The sequence below is a fragment of the Phycodurus eques genome, chromosome 7 (assembly GCF_024500275.1).
Source record: "Phycodurus eques isolate BA_2022a chromosome 7, UOR_Pequ_1.1, whole genome shotgun sequence".
NCBI classification, from domain to species: domain Eukaryota; kingdom Metazoa; phylum Chordata; class Actinopteri; order Syngnathiformes; family Syngnathidae; genus Phycodurus; species Phycodurus eques.
The window spans coordinates 24,686,722-24,709,049 of record NC_084531.1 but is presented as its reverse complement, the minus strand read 5'-3'; the positions used below and the strand labels follow the sequence as shown (position 1 = coordinate 24,709,049).

The 22,328-nt window shown below is 43.4% G+C and overlaps 2 protein-coding genes and 1 long non-coding RNA gene across 5 annotated transcripts; 1 reads left to right on the top strand and 2 right to left on the bottom strand.

The window, feature by feature from the left end:
• Positions 1-767: 767 nt before the first annotated feature.
• Positions 768-13,810, bottom strand: gdpd1 (glycerophosphodiester phosphodiesterase domain containing 1). Its single transcript, XM_061681398.1, has 10 exons — positions 13,314-13,810; positions 11,900-11,942; positions 11,670-11,805; positions 8,427-8,472; positions 8,102-8,223; positions 7,876-7,965; positions 7,628-7,761; positions 4,037-4,096; positions 3,760-3,811; positions 768-3,376 (listed from the first exon to the last, which is right to left on the bottom strand). Exons 1-10 carry the CDS (start codon positions 13,447-13,449, stop codon positions 3,242-3,244), a joined length of 954 nt encoding a protein of 317 aa, XP_061537382.1. The 5' UTR covers positions 13,450-13,810; the 3' UTR covers positions 768-3,241.
• Positions 13,354-22,228, top strand: LOC133404899 (ion channel TACAN-like). Of its 3 annotated transcripts, XM_061681396.1 has the most exons (14): positions 13,354-13,399; positions 13,771-13,892; positions 18,466-18,556; positions 18,763-18,881; positions 19,017-19,127; positions 19,281-19,340; positions 19,522-19,617; positions 19,692-19,781; positions 19,869-19,934; positions 20,047-20,108; positions 20,183-20,275; positions 20,408-20,472; positions 20,714-20,782; positions 21,098-22,228. In XM_061681396.1, the coding sequence occupies exons 2-14, from the start codon at positions 13,888-13,890 to the stop codon at positions 21,224-21,226; spliced, it is 1,056 nt and encodes a 351-aa protein (XP_061537380.1). In that variant the 5' UTR covers positions 13,354-13,399; positions 13,771-13,887; the 3' UTR covers positions 21,227-22,228. The 3 variants fall into 3 exon arrangements, with proteins under 3 accessions (XP_061537380.1, XP_061537378.1, XP_061537381.1); XM_061681394.1 differs by having other exon boundaries at positions 19,692-19,934; XM_061681397.1 differs by having other exon boundaries at positions 19,692-19,934; positions 20,203-20,275; positions 21,098-21,186.
• Positions 18,397-19,038, bottom strand: LOC133404901 (uncharacterized). The gene is made up of 2 exons (XR_009768888.1): positions 18,781-19,038; positions 18,397-18,568 (listed from the first exon to the last, which is right to left on the bottom strand). It is a non-coding gene; the product is annotated as an uncharacterized LOC133404901 (long non-coding RNA).
• Positions 22,229-22,328: the final 100 nt, after the last annotated feature.

Genomic DNA, 22,328 nt, shown 5'->3' with positions numbered 1-22,328 from the left:
TCGCTCATCGTGTACAATATGAAAGCCAACACCTGTCAAAACCTTCATATTTAAAACGTAAACAAAACTTCGATGAAGGTTAATCCTCCTAGTCCGACTGTTATTTCTTTGGCAATAGGTGGGCTGAATAATGATTGGCGTGCCAATAGGCCAATCATATAAGTGATACAGCATAGCAACACTGCGCTCATTGGTTCAGAGAAGTTCTCTCACTGTCGGTTCACGTTTGACCGAATCATCTAGAAAATGAAGCAATGTATATTTTGGAAGTGTAGATTTACAAAGAATCGTTTTCTGTCGGTGTAAATAAACATTTTTATAAAGAAAATCAAAACGTGTTTTCAGTGGAAATGACGCATTATTCGCCATCAGTACTGTACTGTACTCAAGACTCCTGAGTGCAACTTGCTGTCTCCCCCTTGTGGCGAAACACGTTACCAGTGTCTGGAGAGGTGCCACTAATGTTTCAAGATAATTGGAAAATAATAGTTTTTGCATCCATCCATCCATTTTCTGAGCCGCTTCTCCTCACTAGGGTCGCGGGCGTGCTGGAGCCTATCCCAGCTGTCATCGGGCAGGAGGCGGGGTACACCCTGAACTGTTTGCCAGCCAATCGCAGGGCACATACAAACAGAACCCGGGTCCTCAGAACTCTGAGGCTGACGCTCTAACCAGTCGTCCACCGTGCCGCCTAGTTTTTGCAGGTGTACAATTATATGTACACTGGGTGGAAAAAAAAGACTTTGCTTCTGTCAGAAATAGTTCAAAGTCTACATTTTATTATTTCTACAAAATAGGTGAGCTACAACACAGCTCTTGTCACTTATGTAAATTAAACATGAAAAATAAATGAAATTGTCAACATTGAGGTCAAGTTACAAAAACACAACAGTAAATAATCGTGCATGCAAAAATGACTTCATACAAATAATGTACAGCCAATTTCATTTGCTTTCAGATCTGCTATCTGAATACTTGTACTAGCTAATCTCACCAAAAACAATAAACAGCAAATGGCAAAAATTCATCCAATGCTACATTCAATAATGCCACAAGATGTTTCGTCACACATCTGGATTGGAGAATATCAGTAGTTTGATAATCATCAAGTTGATTATCCGCAAAGTCAATCATCATGTCTCTAGCTCTTTGTTGTATTTAAATTACAAAATGATATTTCTTAAATGTGAAAAAAGACAATAGTGAAACTCATTAAAAAAATAAAAACACGTAAAAATATTCTTGCTCATGCAAATGGCTTACTAGATTTTAAAATTTTATGTATTCAGGCAAACATTGCTATCAGTGCACACGTATGGAGACAAATTTTAAAAAGGGACCAAATACAGAGTATCTTCCATGAAATAAGACATGAGGTAAATTGTTATTGGCAGCTGCATCTGCTGGTATTAACGTCCAATATTGAACATTTAATAAGTAGTGCAGGTCTACGGCAAATGTCACAAATACAACCCCAATTCCAATGACCTTGGGACGTTGTGTTAAACAAATAAAAACAGAATACAATGATTTGCAAATCATGTTCAACCTATTTTTAATTGAATACACTACAAAGATAAGATATTTAATGTTCAAACTGGTAAACGTTTTTAGCAAATAATCATTAACTTTTAATTTTATGGCTGCAACAGGTTCCAAAAAAGATGGGAGAGGTGGCAAAAAAGACTGAGAAAGTTGAGGAATGCTCATCAAACACCTGTTTGGAACATCCCACAGGTGAACAGGCTAATTGGGAACAGGGAGGTGCCATGATTGGGTATAAAAGGAGCTTCCCTGATTTGCTCAGTCATTCACAAGCAAAGATGGGGCGAGGTTCACCTCTTTGTGAACAAGGGTGTGAGAAAATAGTCGAACAGTTTAAGGACAATGTTCCTCAACGTACAATTCCAAGGAAATTAGGGATTTCATCATCTACGGTCCATATCATCATCAAAAGGTTCAGAGAATCTGGAGAAATCACTGCATGTAAGCGGCAAGGCCAAAAACCAGCATCAAATGGCCGTGGCCTTCGATCCCTCAGGCACCACTGCATCAAAAACCGACATCAATGTGTAAAGGATCTCACGACATGGGCTCAGGAACACTTCAGAAAACCAATGTCAGTAAATACAGTTCGGTGCAACATCTGTAAGTGCAACTTGAAACTCTACAATGCAAAGCAAAAGCCATTTATCAACAACACCCAGAAACGTCGCCGGCTTCTCTGGGCCCGAGCTCATCTAAGATGGAGTGATGCAAAGTGGGCAAGTGTTCTGTAGTCCAACGAGTCCACATTTCAAATAGTTTTTGGAAATTGTGGACGTCGTGACCTCCGGGCCAAAGAGGAAAAGAACCATCCGGACTGTTATGGACGCAAAGTTGAAAAGCCAGCATCTGTGATGGTACGGGGCTGTGTTAGTGCCAATGGCATGGGTAATTTACACATCTGTGAAGGCACCATTAATGCTGAAAGGTACATACACGTTTTGGAGAAACATATGCTGCCATCCAAGCAGCTTTTTCATGGACGCCCCTGCTTATTTCAGCAAGACAATGCCAAACCACATTCTGCACGTGTTACAACAGCGTGGCTTTGTAGTAAAAGAGTGCGGGTACTAGACTGGCCTGTCTACAGTCCAGACCTGTCTCCCATTGAAAACGCGTGGCGCATTATGAAGCCTAAAATACGACAACGGAGACCCTGGACTGTTGAACAACTCAAGCTGTACATCAAGCAAGAATGGGAAATAATTCCACCTACAAAGCTTCAACAAGTAGTGTCCTCAGTTCCCAAACATTTGTTGAATGTTGTTAAAAGAAAAGGTGATGTAACATAGTGGTAAACATGACCCTGTCCCAGCTTTTTTGGAACGCGTTGCAGCCATAAAATTCTAAGTTAGTAATTATTTCCTAAAAACAAAGTTTATCAGTTTGAACATTAAATATCTTGTTTGTAGTGTATTCAATTAAATATAGGTTGAACATGATGTGCAAATCATTGTATTCTGTTTTTATTTATGTTTAACACAACGACCCAAGGTCATTGGAATTGGGGTTGTACATTCAAGTTTCAAGTGATCAAGCTTCTGTTGTAATGATAATAGAAAATGAAATGCAGATTAAATAGAGAACCTCAATTAATATTTTTTTTTGGTTCAAAGTTATTGGTAGTGGAAAAAACTTGTAATGCTGAAACCCAATATTATCTCAATTATGAGGGAACTGAGTGGCTGTAGGGAAGTCACTGAGGCTTGGAAAGGCCATTCCGATCCAAAAAGTCTTTAAGCCTGGTGGGAAAATCTGTCATAACTCCTGTGGCTCCCAAATCAAATGCCCTCTGGAAGTCTTCTTCATCATTCAGCACCCAAATGTACACCTGAAACCAGACACAACAGTTGTAGTACGCTACGGTATTTCTGAACATACATACAGATTTACTGTCGTCGTTGAATGCATGACAAATAGCACCTGGCCCATTGCACCAAATCAGTGCCATTTGCTTGTTGTAACTCTCTAAAATAAACCTGTGTCTTTTTTTTCTTTTTGATAATAGACATATTGAACTACTCCACATGTGTATTTGACCATCTCAGGAAACTATTTTTTTCATGTCAGTTTTATTTGTACTGGAATGGCTGATTTCATGATGTGGGTTAAAAAAAAAAAAAAAAAAAAAAGGTGTGTGTGACATTGTACTCACAATCACTTTGGGCACAATAACGTAGAAGTGACGGATCAAATTAATTGATTCATTCTCACCTGTATTCCCCTCGCAGTCAGATGCTGGAAGAGAGCTTTCCTCATCAACAAGCTACAAAGTAAAATAAGATTATGCAATAAATATAGTGGGTACCAGCATTAGATTTAAAAAAAAAAGGCGCCTTAGCAAGTATGGACTTGAGGAGGGGACCAGAAATCCCAAATCATAATCAGTCACAATAGAAAACAAAGCCTTTTATCGTCACTATACACACGTACAACGAGAAGTCACAAAGTTCATTTATTGACTGACTGCCAAAGGTGATGAGTGACTCACCTGTCTGCAAGCCAGGTAATGAGACGCTGACTCTTGGTTATTCTGTTTGGATCATAAAGTCTGTAAAGAAGAAAAACAGATTTAAAAAATAAATAAATAAATAAAATACAAATAATTTGGATGCCAGTAACAAAAATAACAATAATGCTCAATTCATACAAGGGCACAGGTGGGCGAACTTTTGTGATCAAGGGGACACCCTGAACTGGTCGCCAGCCAATCGCAGGGCACATACAAACAAAACACCCATTCGCACTCACATTCACTCCTACGGGCAATTTAGAGTCCTCAATTAACCAACCGTGCATGTTTTTGGGATGTGGGAGGAAACCGGAGTACCCGGAGAAAACCCACGCAGGCACGGGGAGAACATGCAAACTCCATACATGCGGGGCCAGATTTGAATCAGTCTCCAGAACTGTGAGGCAGATGTCCCCAAAAAAAGAAAAATTACTGTTAAATGGTTTTCGATTGGCATCATGCAGTGTTGCCACAGTTACCTTGAAAAGTTACTTCAGTGATTACTTGATCTTAAAAGTAACTAAGTTACTTTACTGATTACTTGATTTCAAAAAGTTGGAAAAAAGTAACTTTTTAGTTTCTTCCAGCAGCTGCCAAGTGGCAGGAATATCACTTAGCCACAATACAAAAAAAGCATTAGCTTAACCGAGCCCATTGCTTGGTAATTAATGTACGCCACACAAGTTACAGACTGATGTCATCAACATAAACCAATAACATAAACATTAGGGTAGTTGAAGCCACATTAAATCAGCAACTTAGTGCAGACTTAACATGCTAACACAGTTCAGTAAGTACCTAAATGTAAATAAGCACACTATTCTCAGTACACTTCTCTAATGACTTGTAACTGATAAATAGATAGATGCTGATTGTGGTCCATGAAGGCAACTGTGTGTGCGTGTCCGTAAACATGAGAGTGACACATAAACACGCACACACCATCGCTCCAACCACAGTAATTTTGATGCCAAGAGCGAGAAAACGTTTTCGCTCCCAGTAACAGCTCTTTAACTAGCAAAGCTGTGGGTGATTGGGGGGTGCGGGAGGGGCACTTACTACATGATGTCAGCCGTGCAGCGCGTTCAACCAGCTCACAGTCCAGACTCCAGACAAAGTTGAAAGTTCTCAATTTTCATTGTAAATATTATTTAAGCGAAGTCTGGGCGTCCTTGCTAAAGCTACTGCCCCCGCGACCCGACCTCGGCTAAGCGGTCGAAAATGGATGGATGGATGGATGCAAGTCCTTCAGTGAGTCGGTCTTTACCCTCCATGACCAACTTATGACCGCGCACCTCGGTATGAATGATTAACCCCCAATGTATTGTGCGCTTAACACGTCAGTTAAACTGTATTCTTAAAGTGTAAATTTAAAAAAAGTAACAACAATCAAATGCACTTTTTACTAAGGAAAATAACAAAAATAGTGTGGCGAAAGTGAAATCGTGCATTTCTTTGCACTTTTATGCTACTGCACCGTCACTGTGCATTGTGTAATAAACAATCACTTCCCAATCGATTTCTTCTATTTGTTGGAAGAAAAAAAAAGTGGTCTCAGTTAAATGCTTCTGTGCAGCTGGACTTCTCTTTGTTCGAATCACCAGTAACGCGTTACTTTGCTCGTTATTCAAAATGGCAGTATTTTTGGAGTAACGCGTTACCGGGATCATGAAAAAAAAAAAACAATCATTTGCAACATCCTGTGGAGACATAAGGGGTCTTCAAAGATTTGCCTCAAAAAGAAACGTTGCATTGAGGAGTTAGCGATGTCAAGGAAGTATGACATCTTCGCTGTTCAAAGATCTTCGTATTTGGGAGAAGATTGTCATCGGTAGAAGTAACAGTCAAATGGCTGCAAGTGTATGTTCTTGCTTTTCCGAGTGGTTATTTAAAAAATGCAAGCTTTCCAGCGATGGAGGTCTCGTTATCTCTTGACATTTGAAAATTGCAAGTTGTGATGTTCTCCACTTTTTTTGCTGTACAAATGAATTGACATTACTTCAAAGTAGAAGTAAGTTAGCATTCTTGGAAAAAATGTTGGTGGTAGCGTGTAGGTCTACTGAGCTTTTCTGTTCCATAATGCTAGGTCACGACTTGGATATAATTAAGTTAATGAACATTTTCCAGCATATGGAAAAACATACAAACTATGTTGTTGTTTTTTAGAAATTAAGTGATTATTTGACTGGAGCATTAAATAGACTGTTTAAATTAAATACATTGCTGAGGTGTACTTACTTTTAAGGTGAGTTAAGACAGAAATACAAAGTATCAAATATTTCCTTCAATGTGACACAGCTGCCTACATCTTGGCTTGCTTAGCTTTTGGATTTAAGAAGCCTGACTCTATAAGGAGGACTAAAGAGAAGAAGAGACCAATCTGTCAGTCAATCTACGTTCTCACTCTCACTTATGGTCACAAGCTTTGGCAATCTGGGTTGCTTGGTTGGCCACTTTCAGCTTGTAGTGACCAGAAAGATGAGATAGACGCAGCACGTTTCCTCCGTAGATTGTCTGGGTTGCTGCAGACACAGAAGCTCGCTCATCACAAAGAGAGCGCCTCGATGTTTTCTCTGTGTAGTTAAAAGATATGGATAGCGAGAGGGAACTCTGGACTCAGACTGTTGCCTAGTGACCCGAACACGGGACGTAAAATGGATGGATTTACTTAGTTCAGTCACTGTGTCACAGGCAGAATGAATTCCGATGCTGCACATGTGCAGAATAAGCCCATGAATCAGTTAAGAGTAAAAATAACAAGCTTTTTGACCTTATGTGATCCAATGAGAATTTGTTGACTGATGCTATCTGCTTCTGATGTGTTTCTACTTACACTGCATCTGGAAAGTATTCACAGCGCTTCACTTATTCCAAATTTTATGTTACAGTCTCATTCCGTAATGGATTCAACCATTTTTCCCCCCTCAAAATTCTACGCACAACATCCCATAACGTCAACATGTCCCAAGTTCCTTTTTTGTTTTTTTTTATTTAGATTTTTGCAAATGAATTAAAAATAAAAAACTAAGAAATCACTTGCACACAAGTAGTGACAACCTTTGCAGTGAAGCTCAAAACTAAGCTTAGAGCACAGGCGTCAAACTGGTGGCCCAGGGGCCAGATCCGGCCCGCCGCATCATTTTATGTGGCCCGCGAAACAAATCAAAATCGCTAATTGTGTACTGGTGTAATACCATTGAGATGTTTACAAGCATTTTTTGTTACCAATTCACCTTTTGAAAATACATTTAATAGTTGGAAAAACATGTTTTTATAGGCTTCTGATTTCAAAACTGGTTATTCATCAATGTGTTGTGTATACTGTAATTACAGTATGTGAGGTAATCTTTCATTTATATGGGTCCACAGCTGTAGCGACCCGCCGAGGGAAGTCATAGGTCCGATTGTGGGCCGTGACAAAAATTTGTTTGACACCCCTGGCTTAGAGCATCCCGTTTCCACAGATCGTTGTTTAAAACGTTTCTACATCTTATTGGAGTCTACCTGTGTTTTATGTCCAAACAAAAATTACATCGTGTTCTACTTTTCCATACATACATATTTACTTACTTGTTAACAATATTGGGCATTGGGATCTCCAAGAACTGTTCCTTTAAGGGAACAAAAGGCAGCAGGCCGGTATAGAAGAGGCCCAACAACTGCAACACTCTGAGAAAGCTAAACAACACAGGAATGCGAGGGTTCTGCAAAACATGAATCCAAGATAGTCAGGAATTACTGGGAACTCTGGGAATGATTTGTCTTGAAATTACCATACAAAATTCTACTGAATGGTGACGTGGAAACAGAAAACATACCTCTTTGTAACATTTCCTGACGATCTGGTTGCTGGCATTGCCCCATACCGTAAAATGCTCTCTGTCATATTTTGCGACCAGCTCGGACACCTGCCGCGCAAATACATTTTCAAAACATAATCTGAATTTAGAATTGGATTGTGTCTATGACACTGACATACAGCGGTAGCAAACAAAATTAAAAAGCTGTAGTGCAGCATAGATGGCCAGGCACGCACGTACACACCTTCTTGATGAGTGTGTCGTCGTCGACCTTGATGTCAATGTTGACAGGGGTGTTGGGAAATGCTTCGAAAACATCCTTGAGCAGAGGAATGCGTTTGTCCTCTCCCGCCTCGCAAAAACACTCTGGGCGCACAAGGACAAGTCGAGAACAGGGTCAGCGTCAGACGACGTGACGGTCAAGGCCACTCCTCGCAATAAAAAAATGATTGTAATTATGTAATGGAGCCTGCGTGGGATGTTTATCGTTTTACATTGTCACCCGTCGGATTAATTGCTCCACGTGACTAGCGAGTGTGCATGGGAGTGCACCAGCCGGAGACACTCACCCCTTTGAAAGGTTACAGCCAGTTTGCAGAGGTATGGCGGCAACTCCTGCACAGAGCAAACAGCAGACAGTGGAGCAGGAGTGGAGACTTAAGGCCAAATATGGAGGTGAAGTGAATGAGTGGGTGCCGTTCCTTCCCTTTCATGCCTTCTTAATATTGGCTGTCATCAATATTAAGAAGGCATGACAGGGCAGGAACGCCCCCCCCCCCCCCCCCCCCTCCCGATCAGAACCTGAGCGGTGTTCTGTTATTGGACTGCTGTGCTCATCACGGATTGTCCATAACGAACACCATGTTCAAGCATAAGGGTGTCCACACGTGCACTTGGCACCAGGACTCCCTAGGTCACAGTTCGATGATCGACTTTGTGGTCGTGTCATTGGACTTGCGGCCGCATGTCTTGGACACTCGGGCGAAGAGAGGGGCAGATCAACTGATCACCACCTGGTGGTGAGTTGGCTCCGATGGTGGGGGAAGATGCCGGACCTGGCAGGCCCAAACGTACCGTGAGGGTCTGCTGGGAACGTCTGGCAAGATCCCCTCCGGCAGAACTTCACCCACGTCTCCGGGGAAGCGGGGGACATTGAGTCTGAGTGGACCATGTTCTGCGCCTCTATCGCCGAGGCGGCCGACCGGAGCTGTGGCCGTAAGGTAGTCTGTGTCTGTCGTAGCGGAAATCCCCGAACCCGTTGGTGGACACCAATGGTGAGGGATGCAGTCAAGCTGAAGAAGGAGTCCTATCGGGACTTTTTGACCTGTGGTACTCCTGAGGCAGCTGATGGGTACCGGCTGCCCAAGCGGAATGCAGCTTTGGTGGTCGCTGAGGCAAAAACCCGGGTATGGCAGGAGTTCGGGGAGACCATGGAGAAAGACTTCCGGACCGCTTCGAGGAAATTCTGGTCCACCATCCGGCGTCTCAGGAGGGGAAAGCAGTGCACCACCAACACTGTGTATAGTGGGGATGGGGCGCTGCTGACCTCGACTCGGGACGTTGTGAGTCGGTGGAGAGAATACTTCGAAGACCTCCTCAATGCCACTGACATGCCTTACCATGAGGAAGCAAAGTCTGTGTTCTCTCTCTATCTCTGGGGTTGAGGTCATTACATTGTCGGGAGTATGTCGGACTCGTTTCCGGTGAGGATTGGACTACGCCAAGGTTGCCCTTTGCCAACCAGTCTACATGTGTTTTGTGGACTTGGAGAAGGTGTTCGACCATGTCCCTTGGGGGGTCCTGTGGGGGTTGCTTCGGGAGTATGGGGTACCGAACCCCTTGATACGGGCTGTTCGGTCCCTGTACAACCGGTGTGAGAACTTGGTCCGCATTGCTGGCAGTAAGTCGGACTCAAGGGTGAGGGTTGGACTCTGCCAAGGCTGCCGAGTCTGTTCATAACTTTTATGGACAGAATTTCTAGGCGTAGCTGAGGCATACTTTGGTGGCCTCAGAATTGCATCTCTGCTTTTTGCAGATGATGTGGTTCTGTTCGCTTCATCAAGCCGTGATCTCCAAATCTCACTGGAGCGGTTTTCAGCCGAGTGTGAAGCGACTGGGATGAGAATCAGCAACTTCAAATCTGAGACCATGGTCCTCAGTCGGAAAAGGGTGGCGTGCCCTTTCCGGGTCGGGGATGAGATCCTGCCCCAAGTGGAGGAGTTCAAGTATCTTGGGGTCTTGTTCACAAGTGAGGGAAGAATGGAACGGAAGATCGACAGGCGGATCGGTGCAGCGTCTGCAGTGATGCGGACTTTGTATCGTCCGATGTGGTAAATAAGGAGCTAAGCCGAAAGGCGAAGCTCTTGATTTACCGGTCGATCTAAGTTCCTACCCTCATCTATGGGCACGAGCTGTGGGTCGTGACCGAAAGAACAAGATCCCGGATACCAGCGGCCGAAATGAGTTTCCTCCGCAGGGTGTCCGGGCTCTCCCTTAGAGGTAGGGTGAGAAGCTCGGTCATCCTGGAGGATCTCAGAGTAGAGCCGCTGCTCCTTCACATCGAGAGGAGCCAGATGAGGTGGCTGGGGTATCTGATTCTGATGCCTCCCGGACGCCTCCCCGGTGAGGTGTTCCGGGCACGTACCACCGGGAGGAGACCCCCGGGACGACCCAGGACACGCCGGAGAGACTATGTATCTCGGCTGGCAGTCAATTGCAAGGGTCAGGGTCTTTGCTTATATCTTGCGATTTGACCGTATTGCTGACATAACATTGAAATTGAAAAGTCAAATTGTCACACAATAATGAGCACAAGCGGTAGAATAGGTCTTCATAGTGCAAGGTACCACAATTGTTAACTCAGTACTATAAAGCTTAAGAACCATGTGATTTCTCCCAGCCAATCAGGAAAGAAGGTAATGATAATGGGCCTCTCTCTCTGAAAACTACAAGTCTCTTTGCTTTTTCTATGGCTTCGTGTGTGTGTGCGTGTGCGTGTGTGTTCATATCAGGACAGAATATTTGAAAAAGTGAACAGTCCAAAACAATCCACGGGGAATATAAAAGGCTGGAATAAAGAATGACGGATTCAATCTTTAAAATGTTACGATCTCTAAATAGGTACAAAATAGACCCACAATAGGCCACAACATTAAGTACAATCTACAAGTCTTTTGCAAAAATAATACTTTACTTTTGTTTAACTGTGAGTATAAGCGGTTCAGAGAATGGATGGATGGATTGCAACATAGACTACTACTACTAATTAATTAACTATAAATAAATCAGATACTGAGTGGTGTTTTTAATCCTGTATTATGGTTAATTTATTTGAGGCAACCAACATAATAGAATTAGTACAGTTCAAGATGCCACAGGTTCCAGCGATGGCAAATACATGCTTCATGATGACCGCGCAACCTGAACTGCAACTTGTACAGATTTTATTTCCACTTGTATGATGGTTAAGGATTTTAAAATGTTCATTAAAACATTGCCTGTACAGTTGATAAATGTTTAATGATGGCAACAGTTTAAACCTGGAACAAATTAAATTTTCCATATTTCCTAAGAGGTAATGATTAAAAAAAAAAATTATAAATTTGAGATTTCAATGAGTGCCCTATAAATCAAATGGTAACTCTGGTTAAAGGTCATCATTATAATCAGCTGATTGAATTATATGTTCAAATATGCACCCAAAAATAATAATAAATAAATTAATTTCATCTTGAACCTTTATTCTCAAGTCTATACAGCGACATTGACGTATTTCACAATAAACACGTGTATGTTCCAAAGCAGGTACTTACCGCATATGCCATGTCGGAGATGTAGGCGTTAATGCCAGTTGCTCGCTGCAGATGTGGGTCATGTGACACCACAACCTGCTCATCCTTCGTCAGGTGGCAGTCGAGCTCCAACATGTCTGTGCCCAAAGCCACGGCGCTAAGTGGACCCACACACACACGCACGCGCACACACACACACATATTTCAGCTGCAGACTTTCACCCGATGCCGCGGTTTGAAGTTCAACTTACTGTTTGAAAGCCGCCATTGTGTTCTCTAGGTTCTCGGCTGCTCCTGCAAGTGTAGCACAATACTATTGTTTGATTTCTGTCTCATTTCGCTGTATAACACAACCAAAATATTAGAAATACCTCTCAGCATGATACATCTTTATTCCACAGTACTGCCACAAGAATAACAATCATATTTTTCAAAAGAACACATCAAACTGCCAATCAAAACGGATTTATCATCAGTGGTGGGACTGGGAAGTAGCAAAGTACAAACGCGTTGCTACTGTACACAAGTACATTTTTCAGGTATCTGTACTTATTTTTCAGCTGCCTTTTGACAACCCCAATTCCAATGAAGTTGGGACATTGTGTTAAACATAAATAAAAACAGAATACAATGATTTTCAAATCATGTTCCACCCATATGTAATTGAATACACTACAAAGACAAGATATCTAATGTTCAAACTGATAAAACTTTATTGTTTTTAGCAAGTAATCATTAACTTAGAATTTTATGGCTGCAACATGTTCTAAAAAAAAAAGCTGGGACAGGGTCATGTTTACCACTGTGTTACATCACCTTTTCTTTTAACAACATTCAATATAGGTTGAACATGATTTGCAAATCATTGTCTTCCCTTTTTATTTATGTTTAAGACAACATCCCAACTTCATTGGAATTGGGGTTGTACTTCTACTCCCTACATTTGCAAACATATATCTCTACTTTCCTCTTCGTACAATCTGCTTGTTACGTTTTTGGACACTTATCAGGAAGAAAAAAAACAGGGACAGCATCAATATGGAGCAACATGAATTGGGTGGCATGAACAATGACAAAGCGACAGATTCAGAGGTGCAAGATATTCCAAATCTCATGGCCTTATTTAAGAGAATTGTTTCATGTTGCCAGCTTCAAGAATGATTTGTGGCAAATGTGTTGTGTTTTGAGGGCATAAAAGCCTCAGGCAAGTCTAGTGAGCTTTTTTTCCCCTCTTTTTTCTCAGTATGAGCACTACGGAACGTAATAAATGAGGGAAACTATTTCTAGTGCAGAGAAGTGGTAGTATATAATTGACCGTCAAAATATTTCTTTACTTTTGTAATGTACTACAGTACATTTCAGGCACTTGTAGAGTAGTACTAAATGCTGTTGCCTTTCATGCAAACGCAGGTTTGATTCCCGGTCAGTATCCTCATAGCCAACCATTGCCCAAGCACTGATTTAAAAGAAAATAAATAAATGGGTCTTTGTTTTTTTTAACACGTGTCTTCTACTTAAGCACTGAGTAAATTTGCCACCTCTGTTTTTGTTGTTTGTTTGTTTTTAATTCTCCGTTGTATAGGATCTCCTGCGACTGAATTGCAATGTTATTAGGAAATAAATCATCCACGCCGCTTAGTAAAGAGATGACCACGGCTCTCTTACCTCCACGATGAGAAATGTGCTTGCTGTGGAACCTCTCTCTCTTCTTGCGGTGCAGTAGCGTTGGACATTTGAGCAGCAGCGCGGAGGTGAGGACGTAGCCGGTCACCGTGGACACAATGTAAACCGCACCATACATTTTCCCCCTCCACACACACGCAGCTACGATCTGTTACGAAAAACCTAGCGCCATGCGTTCAAACAGCGTGTAAATCCATATTTTGCGTCGTTGTTTTTGGTAATATTAGCTTGCTAGCGTCCGAGTCCAGCTTGTCAAATCTTGAGACGCTTACCCTTTTCTTAAAAGAGTCTGGCAGTATGCCTTCTTTAACTGTACATTGACCATTTAAGTCCAAATTCTAGTCGTTAAATGTCCAGGTGCGTGTACACTGTTTATGTCGTGGTCTGTCCGCCGCTATTGTTGATTGTCGATCAGCTGTTTGTGTGCTTGCTTGTATAGGTTGTTTGCGTAAGGTGCGGAGCTTCTCTTCTTCGTGTGCTGCGTCACAATCACGTTGAGAGGTTGAACTCAGCCACCAGCCACCATAAAGGCGCACTATCACCCCCTGCCGGATGGATGGGGTATGCGCATGTGACTCACAGCCATGAAAGAAACGTAAAGTGAATTTCACACAGTTGTGTACGGAAGCGTATTGCATTCACTTGGATAAAAAAAAAAAAAAAAAACTCTTTTTCTGAGTATTTTTATTGAAGGTTTGTTTTTCTGACTATTTTTTTCTGTTTTTCTGACTATTGTTTTTCTGATTTTCTGACAAAAATCTTTCCCACCTGTTGACTAATTTTTTTCTGAGTTATCGGGACACATCGAACTTACGCGAGAACCTGCGAACTGCAAGTGACTCTTTGCGGAATCCGTATTACGCAACTTGACCGGCTTATTCAGTTTGATCAAGTTTTATTTTGATATGGGTTTAAGACACTGTGAGATACTCCTGTCTTTGTGTCACATAGATGGTATTGTTATTAGTTTGTCGACATTACGCAGGCACCTTAATTGAACCGGCAAGTTAAACGTGTATGGGCAGGTTGAAGGTGTGCGAGCATTTAGTGGAGTCATTAGTGAGCCCACAAAGAGTCATTTGTAGTTCGCTGGTTCTCGCATGAGTTCGATGTGTCCCGATAACGCAGAAAAAAAATAGTCAGAAAAACAGAAAAAAATAGTCAGAAAAACAAAGCCCTCAAAAAAATTACTCAGAAAAACAGGAGTTTTTTTTGTTTTTTTGTTCCCGGCTGGGCCTTCAGTGGGGACGTACCAACTTAATCCACCATTATTGTCGCATTTATAGAAACCAGTAGTACTATGCAAAAACCCAACCTCCACCAATTCATTAAAGACCTCTCAATGCGGAGGAGCAGCGGCTCTACTCTGAGATCCTCCCGGATGACCGAGCTTCTCACCCTATCTCTAAGGGAGAGCCTAGACACCCTGCGGAGGAAACTCATTTCGACCGCTTGTATCTGGGATCTCGTTATTTCGGTCACGACCCACAGCTCATGACCATAGGTGAGGGTAGGAACGAAGATCGACCGGTAAATTGATAGCTTCGCCTTTCGGCTTAGCTCCTTCTTTACCACAACGGACCGATACAAAGTCCGCATCACTGCAGACGCTGCACCGATCCGTCTGTCGATCTCCCGTTCCATTCTTCCCTCACTCGTGATCAAGACCCCAAGATACTTGAACTCCTCCACTTGGGGAAGGATCTCATCCCCGACCTGGAGAGGGCATGCCACCCTTTTCCGACTGAGGACCATGGTCTCAGATTTGGAGGTGCTGATTCTCATCCCAGCCGCTTCACACTCGGCTGCAAACTGCTCCGGTGAGAGTTGGAGCTCACGGTTTGATGAAGCCAACAGAACCACATCATCAGCAAAAAGCAGAGATGCAATACTGAGGCCACCAAACCGGACCCCCTCTACGCCTTGGCTGCGCTAGAAATTCTGTCCATAAAAGTTATGAACAGAATCGGCGACAAAGTGCGGCCTTGGCGGAGTCCAACCCTCACCGGGAACGAGTCCGACTTACTGCCGGATATGCGGACCAAACTCTGACTCCGGTCGTACAGGGACCGAACAGCCCGTATCAGGGGGTTCGGTACCCCATACTCCAGAAGCACCCTCCACAGGACTCCCCGAGGGACACGGTCGAACGCCTTCTCCAAGTCCACAAAACACATGTAGACTGGTTGGGCGAACTCCCATGCACCCTCGAGGACCCTGCCGAGGGTGTAGAGCTGGTCCACTGTTCCATGGCCAGGACGAAAACCACACTGCTCCTCCTGAATCTGAGATTCGACTTCCCGACGGACCCTCCTCTCCAGCATCCCTGAATAGACCTTACCAGGGAGGCTGAGCAGTGTGATCCCCCTGTAGTTGGAACACACCCTCCGGTCCCCCTTCTTAAAAAGGGGGACCACCACCCCAGTCTGCCAATCCAGAGGCACTGTCCCCGATGTCCACGCGATGTTGCAGAGGCGTGTCAACCAGGACAGCCCCACAACATCCAGAGCCTTTAGGAACTCCGGGCGAATCTCATCCACCCCCGGGGCCCTGCCACCGAGGAGCTTTTTAACTACCTCGGTGACCTCAAACCCAGAGATAGGAGAGCCCGCCTCAGAGAACCCACACTCTGCTTCCTCATGGGAAGGCGTGTCGGTGGAATTGAGGAGGTCTTCGAAGTATTCTCCCCCCCGACTCACAACGTCCCGAGTCGAGGTCAGCAGCGCCCCATCCCCACTATACACAATGTTGGTGGTGCACTGCTTTCCTCTCCTGAGACGTCGGATGGTGGACCAGAATTTCCTCGAAGCCGTCCGGAAGTCTTTCTCCATGGCCTCACCGAACTCCTCCCATACCCGAGTTTTTGCTTCAGCGACCACCAGAGCTGGATTCCGCTTGGCCAGCCGGTACCCATCAGCTGCCTCAGGAGTCCCACAGGCCAAAAAGGCCCAATAGGACTCCTTCTTCAGCTTGACGGCATCCCTCACCGTTGGTGTCCACCAACGGGTTCGGGGATTGCCGCCACGACAGGCACCGACCACCTTACGGCCACAGCTCCGGTCGGCCGCCTCAGCAATGGAGGCGTGGAACATGGTCCACTCGGACTCGATGTCCCCAGCCTCCCCCGGAACATGAGCAAAGTTCTGTCGGAGGTGGGAGTTGAAACTCCTTCTGACAGGGGATTCTGCCAGACGTTCCCAGCAGACCCTCACAATACGTTTGGGCCTGCCACGTCGGACCGGCATCTTCCCCCACCATCGGAGCCAACTCACCACCAGGTGGTGATCAGTTGACAGCTCCGCCCCTCTCTTTACCCGAGTGTCCAAGACATGTGGCCGCAAGTCCAATGACACGACCACAAAGTCGATCATCGAACTGCGACCTAGGGTGTCCTGGTGCCAAGTGCACGTGTGGACACCCTTATGCTTGAACATGGTGTTCGTTATGGACAATCCATGACGAGCACAGAAGTCCAATAACAGAACACCGCTCGGGTTCTGATCGGGGGGGCCGTTCCTCCCAATCACGCCCTTCCAGGTCTCACTGTCATTGCCCACGTGAGCATTGAAGTCCCCCAACAGAACAATGGAATCCCCAGCGGGAGCGCTCTCCAGCACCCCCTCCAAGGACTCCAAAAAGGAAGGGTACTCTGAACTGCTGTTTGGTGCATCGGCACAAACAACAGTCAGGACCCGTCCCCCCACCCGAAGGCGGAGGGAGGCTACCCTCTCGTCCACCGGGGTGAACCCCAACGTACAGGCGCCGAGCCGGGGGGCAATAAGTATACCCACACCTGCTCGGCGCCTCTCACCGTGGGCAACTCCAGAGTGGAAGAGAGTCCAACCCCTCTCGAGAGGACTGGTACCAGAGCCCAAGCTGTGTGTGGAGGCGAGTCCGACTATATCTAGTCGGAACTTCTCGACCTCACACACCAGCTCGGGCTCCTTCCCTGCCAGAGAGGTGACATTCCACGTTCCTAGAGCCAGCTTCTGTAGCCGGGGATCGGATCGCCAAGGTCCCCGCCTTCGGCCACCGCCCAGCTCACACTGCACCCGACCCCTATGGCCCCTCCCACAGGTGGTGAGCCCATGGGAAGGGGGATCCACGTTACCCTTTCGGGCTGTGCCCATGGGTGCAGGCCCGGCCACCAGGCGCTCGCCTTCGAGCCCCACCACCAGGCCTGGCTCCAGTGGGGGGCCCCAGTGACCCGCGTCCGGGCAAGGGAAAACGAAGTCCATTGTTTGTCGTCATCATTAGGGGTCTTTGAGCCGTGCTTTGTCTGGTCCCTCACCTAGGACCTGTTTGTCATGGGTGACCCTGCCAGGGGCATAAAGCCCCAGACAACTTAGCTCCTAGGATCACTGGGACACACAAACCCCTCCAACACGACAAGGTGACTGCTCAAGGAGTATGCTACTGAATTAAACTCTTTCTCCCCCATTTCAATTGTCTGGATTTTTTTGGGCAGAGTTAAAAAAAACAAGCCCAAGTACTCACTTGGCCCTAACCCACTATATTTGGTGCAATAGCCTGCTCCTATATTATAAGGAGGCAGACACGCTAAACACTGGCACACAGTTATTGTTATTATTTTCCCCAGTCTCCGATTTAAAGTTTAAACCCAATCGAAATGTGTCTGGTTTGTTTTCATTTAACGGTCATTTAAACCACTCAGTGTACTGCAAATGTGACTACATTTGTTGACGGATTCATTACACACTCCACAACAGTTTGAACTTGTTGCTGCTACTTTTCGGACCGGCAATACACTCTATTTCTGTATGGGATATTTATATTTTGTAGGTTTTTCCATTTCTTTGTTTTTTTGTACTGCATGTTTCAAAGCTTATGAGTCAATCATTCAAAACCCCATCTATTTGATTTAGTCAAGATTAACTATCACTTATAGCTTTGTGTTCGATAATGGCACACAGTGCTAAACAGAGATCTTCCTTGGAACAATGTCCAAGTCTGAATTTTCAACGTGTACCAGTCAAAGTTCACTTGGTGCGATAAACTATACTGATAATGACATACACACCCTGACGAATAATACTTCGGCACATCATGTACTAGTCGTTTAATGTGGACAAATCATTACATTTACATTTAAAACAAATACTGTACATTTAAGGGAACAGCAAATGACTCTCAACACGCCGCAAAGTTTAACAGATGTTCTGCAGCAGTGGGACTGTCTGGAAGAAGAGTATCAGCATGCTCAGGTAAGTAACCATCTGTAATCAACCCGTCATCAGTTTTAACATCATGCCTGCGCACAGTTATGTACTTACAAATCTATGTATATGTAACAAAGCAACCATTAAAATGTTTGCATTATGGATTATAATTCCCAAGAGGAATGTTATCTGTGTTCGGCATAATTTCCTATGGTTATTGATATTCTGCAGTTGTATTTGTTGTCGTTCAGGAGACACACAGGACGTACCTCCAAAAACTGGATGAAATTTCCAAACTGCAAAAGAGCTGCTCTTCCTCCATTTGCCTTCAACGGATACGACTCAAGGAGATGCACTCCCTGGTGAAAAAGTAATTGTCAACACACACACACACACACACACACACGCAGCTGAAGAGGGAAACTTCCAAACAGGCACCAACACAGCGATTTATAGGTGATCTACAACCTTGGTCATGTGTTTTTATTTCATATCAATCGACCAGGTGCAGCAAAGGACTGTCGGAGGAAGATGCCCTTGATGAAATAAAAGAGAAAATAAAGATGCAAACCAATGCTTTCTTTGAAATGGAAGCCTTCCTCCCCAAGAAAAATGGGTGACAAATTCAACAGTATCAAAATTGCTACCGAAACACGTTCATGCTCGTATTAAATTGTTTCAATTATATTCTTGTATTACCAGCATGTTCTTGGTTATATAAAGAAAGAAATTAGGACAGAGGGTGACTATGATTTTTTTTTCATTTCAGGCTGTACCTCAGTCTGGTTCTCGGAAATGTGAACGTCACTCTGCTCAGCAAACAGTTAAAGTGAGTGCTGTTTTTTTTCTCTTTTTTTCCTTTTTAAAACTGTATGGTGACCTTTTATTGGTCAGGCTATGGCACATAGCCAGTGACGATCCCAGAGGCATCGAACTAACTTCATATAGTCCACATAGACTGTGCGGTTATGACTATTTCTGCTAATAACATTTTGAATCCTCATCATCAGATTTGCCTACAAAGACGAGTATGAGACGTTCAAGCTGTACCTCACTGTTGTGCTGCTGCTGTTTTCCTTCACATGCTTTTTCTTTGTGAGCTACAGGTAAGAATTTCCATCCAGCGAAAGTGTTGTCCTTGAAAAATACATTTGTGTTCACTTCTTTTCCATGGCTTCAGATTCCTTGATGCTATTCTCAACTTCCTGCTGGTGTGGTATTACTGCACATTAACAATCAGGGAAAGTATCCTCATCACCAATGGCTCCAGGTCAGTCCTATGTATAATCCTGAAGTCATTTGTACTTTTAAAAAATGATATTGGAAAATCATGTTCTATATGTCACCTACATTATAGAATCAAAGGCTGGTGGGTTTTCCATCATTACATCTCAGCTTTTTTGTCTGGTGTAATGCTGACATGGTGGGTAAATAGACAGCCCTGAACAACCGATGCTAAACACACACAGACTATATTTGAAGTCAAAGGTTTTCCGGCACTGTATGGTTAAAATGTCCTCCATTCTGCACTCAAGGCCAGATGGCAACTTGTACAAGATATTCAGGAACCAGTTCCTGGCTTACTCCCTCTATCAAAGTAAGGTCAAGTCTTTGGAAAAGTATGTCCAACCAGAGTCTTACTTACACTGACTTGTAAACATGAACATGCAGGTTTTGTTCAATGTCTACAGTGTTATTATCAGAGTGGATGTCTATACAGACTCAGAGCCCTGGGAGAAAGACACAACATGGACCTTACTGTAGGTAAATATGGTTCACAGAGCATGGGCAACTAATAAAGACGCTGTTTGCAGGCCATGTACAAATAATTATACTTCACAATTCAGATGATTCATGTAGTGGCATTAAAGGTACATGGTTGATTTCTATTCTTAGAGGGATTTCAGTCCTGGATGTGGAAAGGGCTGACATTTCTTTTGCCCTTCCTGTTTTTCGGTCACGTGAGTATCCTGTCTACGCAATGCCCTTAAATGAGGCCAACATGAGTTTGCATCAAAAAATTACACTATGTCATGGTTGAGAAAGTATGATACCCACAATCACATACACATGACTCCTGGCAGCGTTCTGCATGTTTACATGATTAGATCTGATAGGGGTTTACATTTTTTGTGTAACATTTGGTGTGTTTATATTTGTTGGATATGTTGTAAGCCTACGACCTCCTGTTTTGTCTTGTAGTTCTGGCAGCTCTTCAATAGTCTCTCTCTCTTCAGAATGGCTCAGCTCCCAGCCTGCAAAGAATGGCAGGTTAGCGCTCGCTGACGAAGTCCAGTTTTCTCCTCCCTCTTATTGCTTTGCTTCGACATTAAACATCTACACTCATTAATTCAGAGGCATGTCTTATTCGCTGCACAATTAGGCAACCATTTGGAGTTTATCTTATGTCGAGATGTAGTTTGGATTTCTCAAAGTTTACTTTTCAAGATAAAAAGCTTGTCGAGATTGCACTACAATGTTTGAGGAAACCTTTTAATCTCATTGTACATTATCTACATGCCTCTCCATTATCCGTGGATGTAAAAATCAACCATAGCAGTCATTCACCTGCATACTCTGTTACAGGTCTTGGTGTGCAGCCTCTGCTTCTTTATTCTGTTCATGGGTAACTTCTTCACTACTCTTGCTGTGGTCTATCAGAAGCTCAAAAGGAGGAATCAGAAAACGAAGATCCTGTGCTACAAACTGTATTAGTGGCTATTCAAGTCTTTTAGTCAATCAATGTAATCAAGTCTGACTTCTGTAGAACTGAAAGTCATATGCCATGAAAATATAGATTAGTGTATTAGAAAGCTCAGTAAGTTTTTTTGCGATCAATGTTTGAGACTTGCTTTCTGTATACATTGCCCTTTTATCTAATGATATTATTAATACAACTTTGTTTATCACATTTCTCAAGGTTAATATACTACTATGTATTTGTGTGTACTTTAATTTGTTTTGTTGTGTCTGTTGAATAAGGTAGATATACATGACATTATTGTGTGTACGTATTTTATTTAGTGGTAGAAAGTAACCAAGTACAAATACTTTGTGTCTGTAGATCTTTATATTATATAGATTTATGACTGAAATAGTGGGGACAACGTCGATCATCAACTGGCATCTTGAAAGAAAACAAACACAGGTAAGCTCACGTTAACTGTAAGTAACACCAACGAATCAAAATTTGTCTTTTTAAGATTAATATTTCAAGAATGAGGTTTTAATTCCACCTTAAATTGCCGTTGTTATGAGACCTCAGTGTGGACGTTTACGTCACAAATCACTGCAGTCTCTTATGTTTCTTAATTGCAACCAAGATCCCCTTTAAACCTTGATTTTTAAATACATGCAATGATTTTTATTTTTGTCACTGATGGTGTAGCGGTACACTCGCCTGACTTTGGTGCAGGCAGCGTGGGTTCAGTTCCCACTCAGTGACGGTGTGAATGTGGGTGCGAATGGTTGTCCGTGTCTATATGTGCCCTGCGACTGACTGGCGACCAGTTCAGGGTGTAGTCCGCCTTTCGCCCGAAGTCAGCTGGGATAGGCTCCAGCGTCCCGCGACCCTAACCAGGATAAGCGGTGTTGAAAATGGAAATGAAAATGGGATTTTTATTTTTATTTTTTTGCAAGAATTTAGTCACAATTTTTTTTAAGATTTTAGATTTTTGCATTTTGTGCTTTGAACGAGTTGCAGACACCATGTTGTTGGCTGTGAAATGTATTTAAAAGAAAATTAAAATTAAAGAGAGAATGCTCTTTAACTGCTCAACCTTGTTATGGTTTTTACATTTTTTTTTTTTTTTTTTTA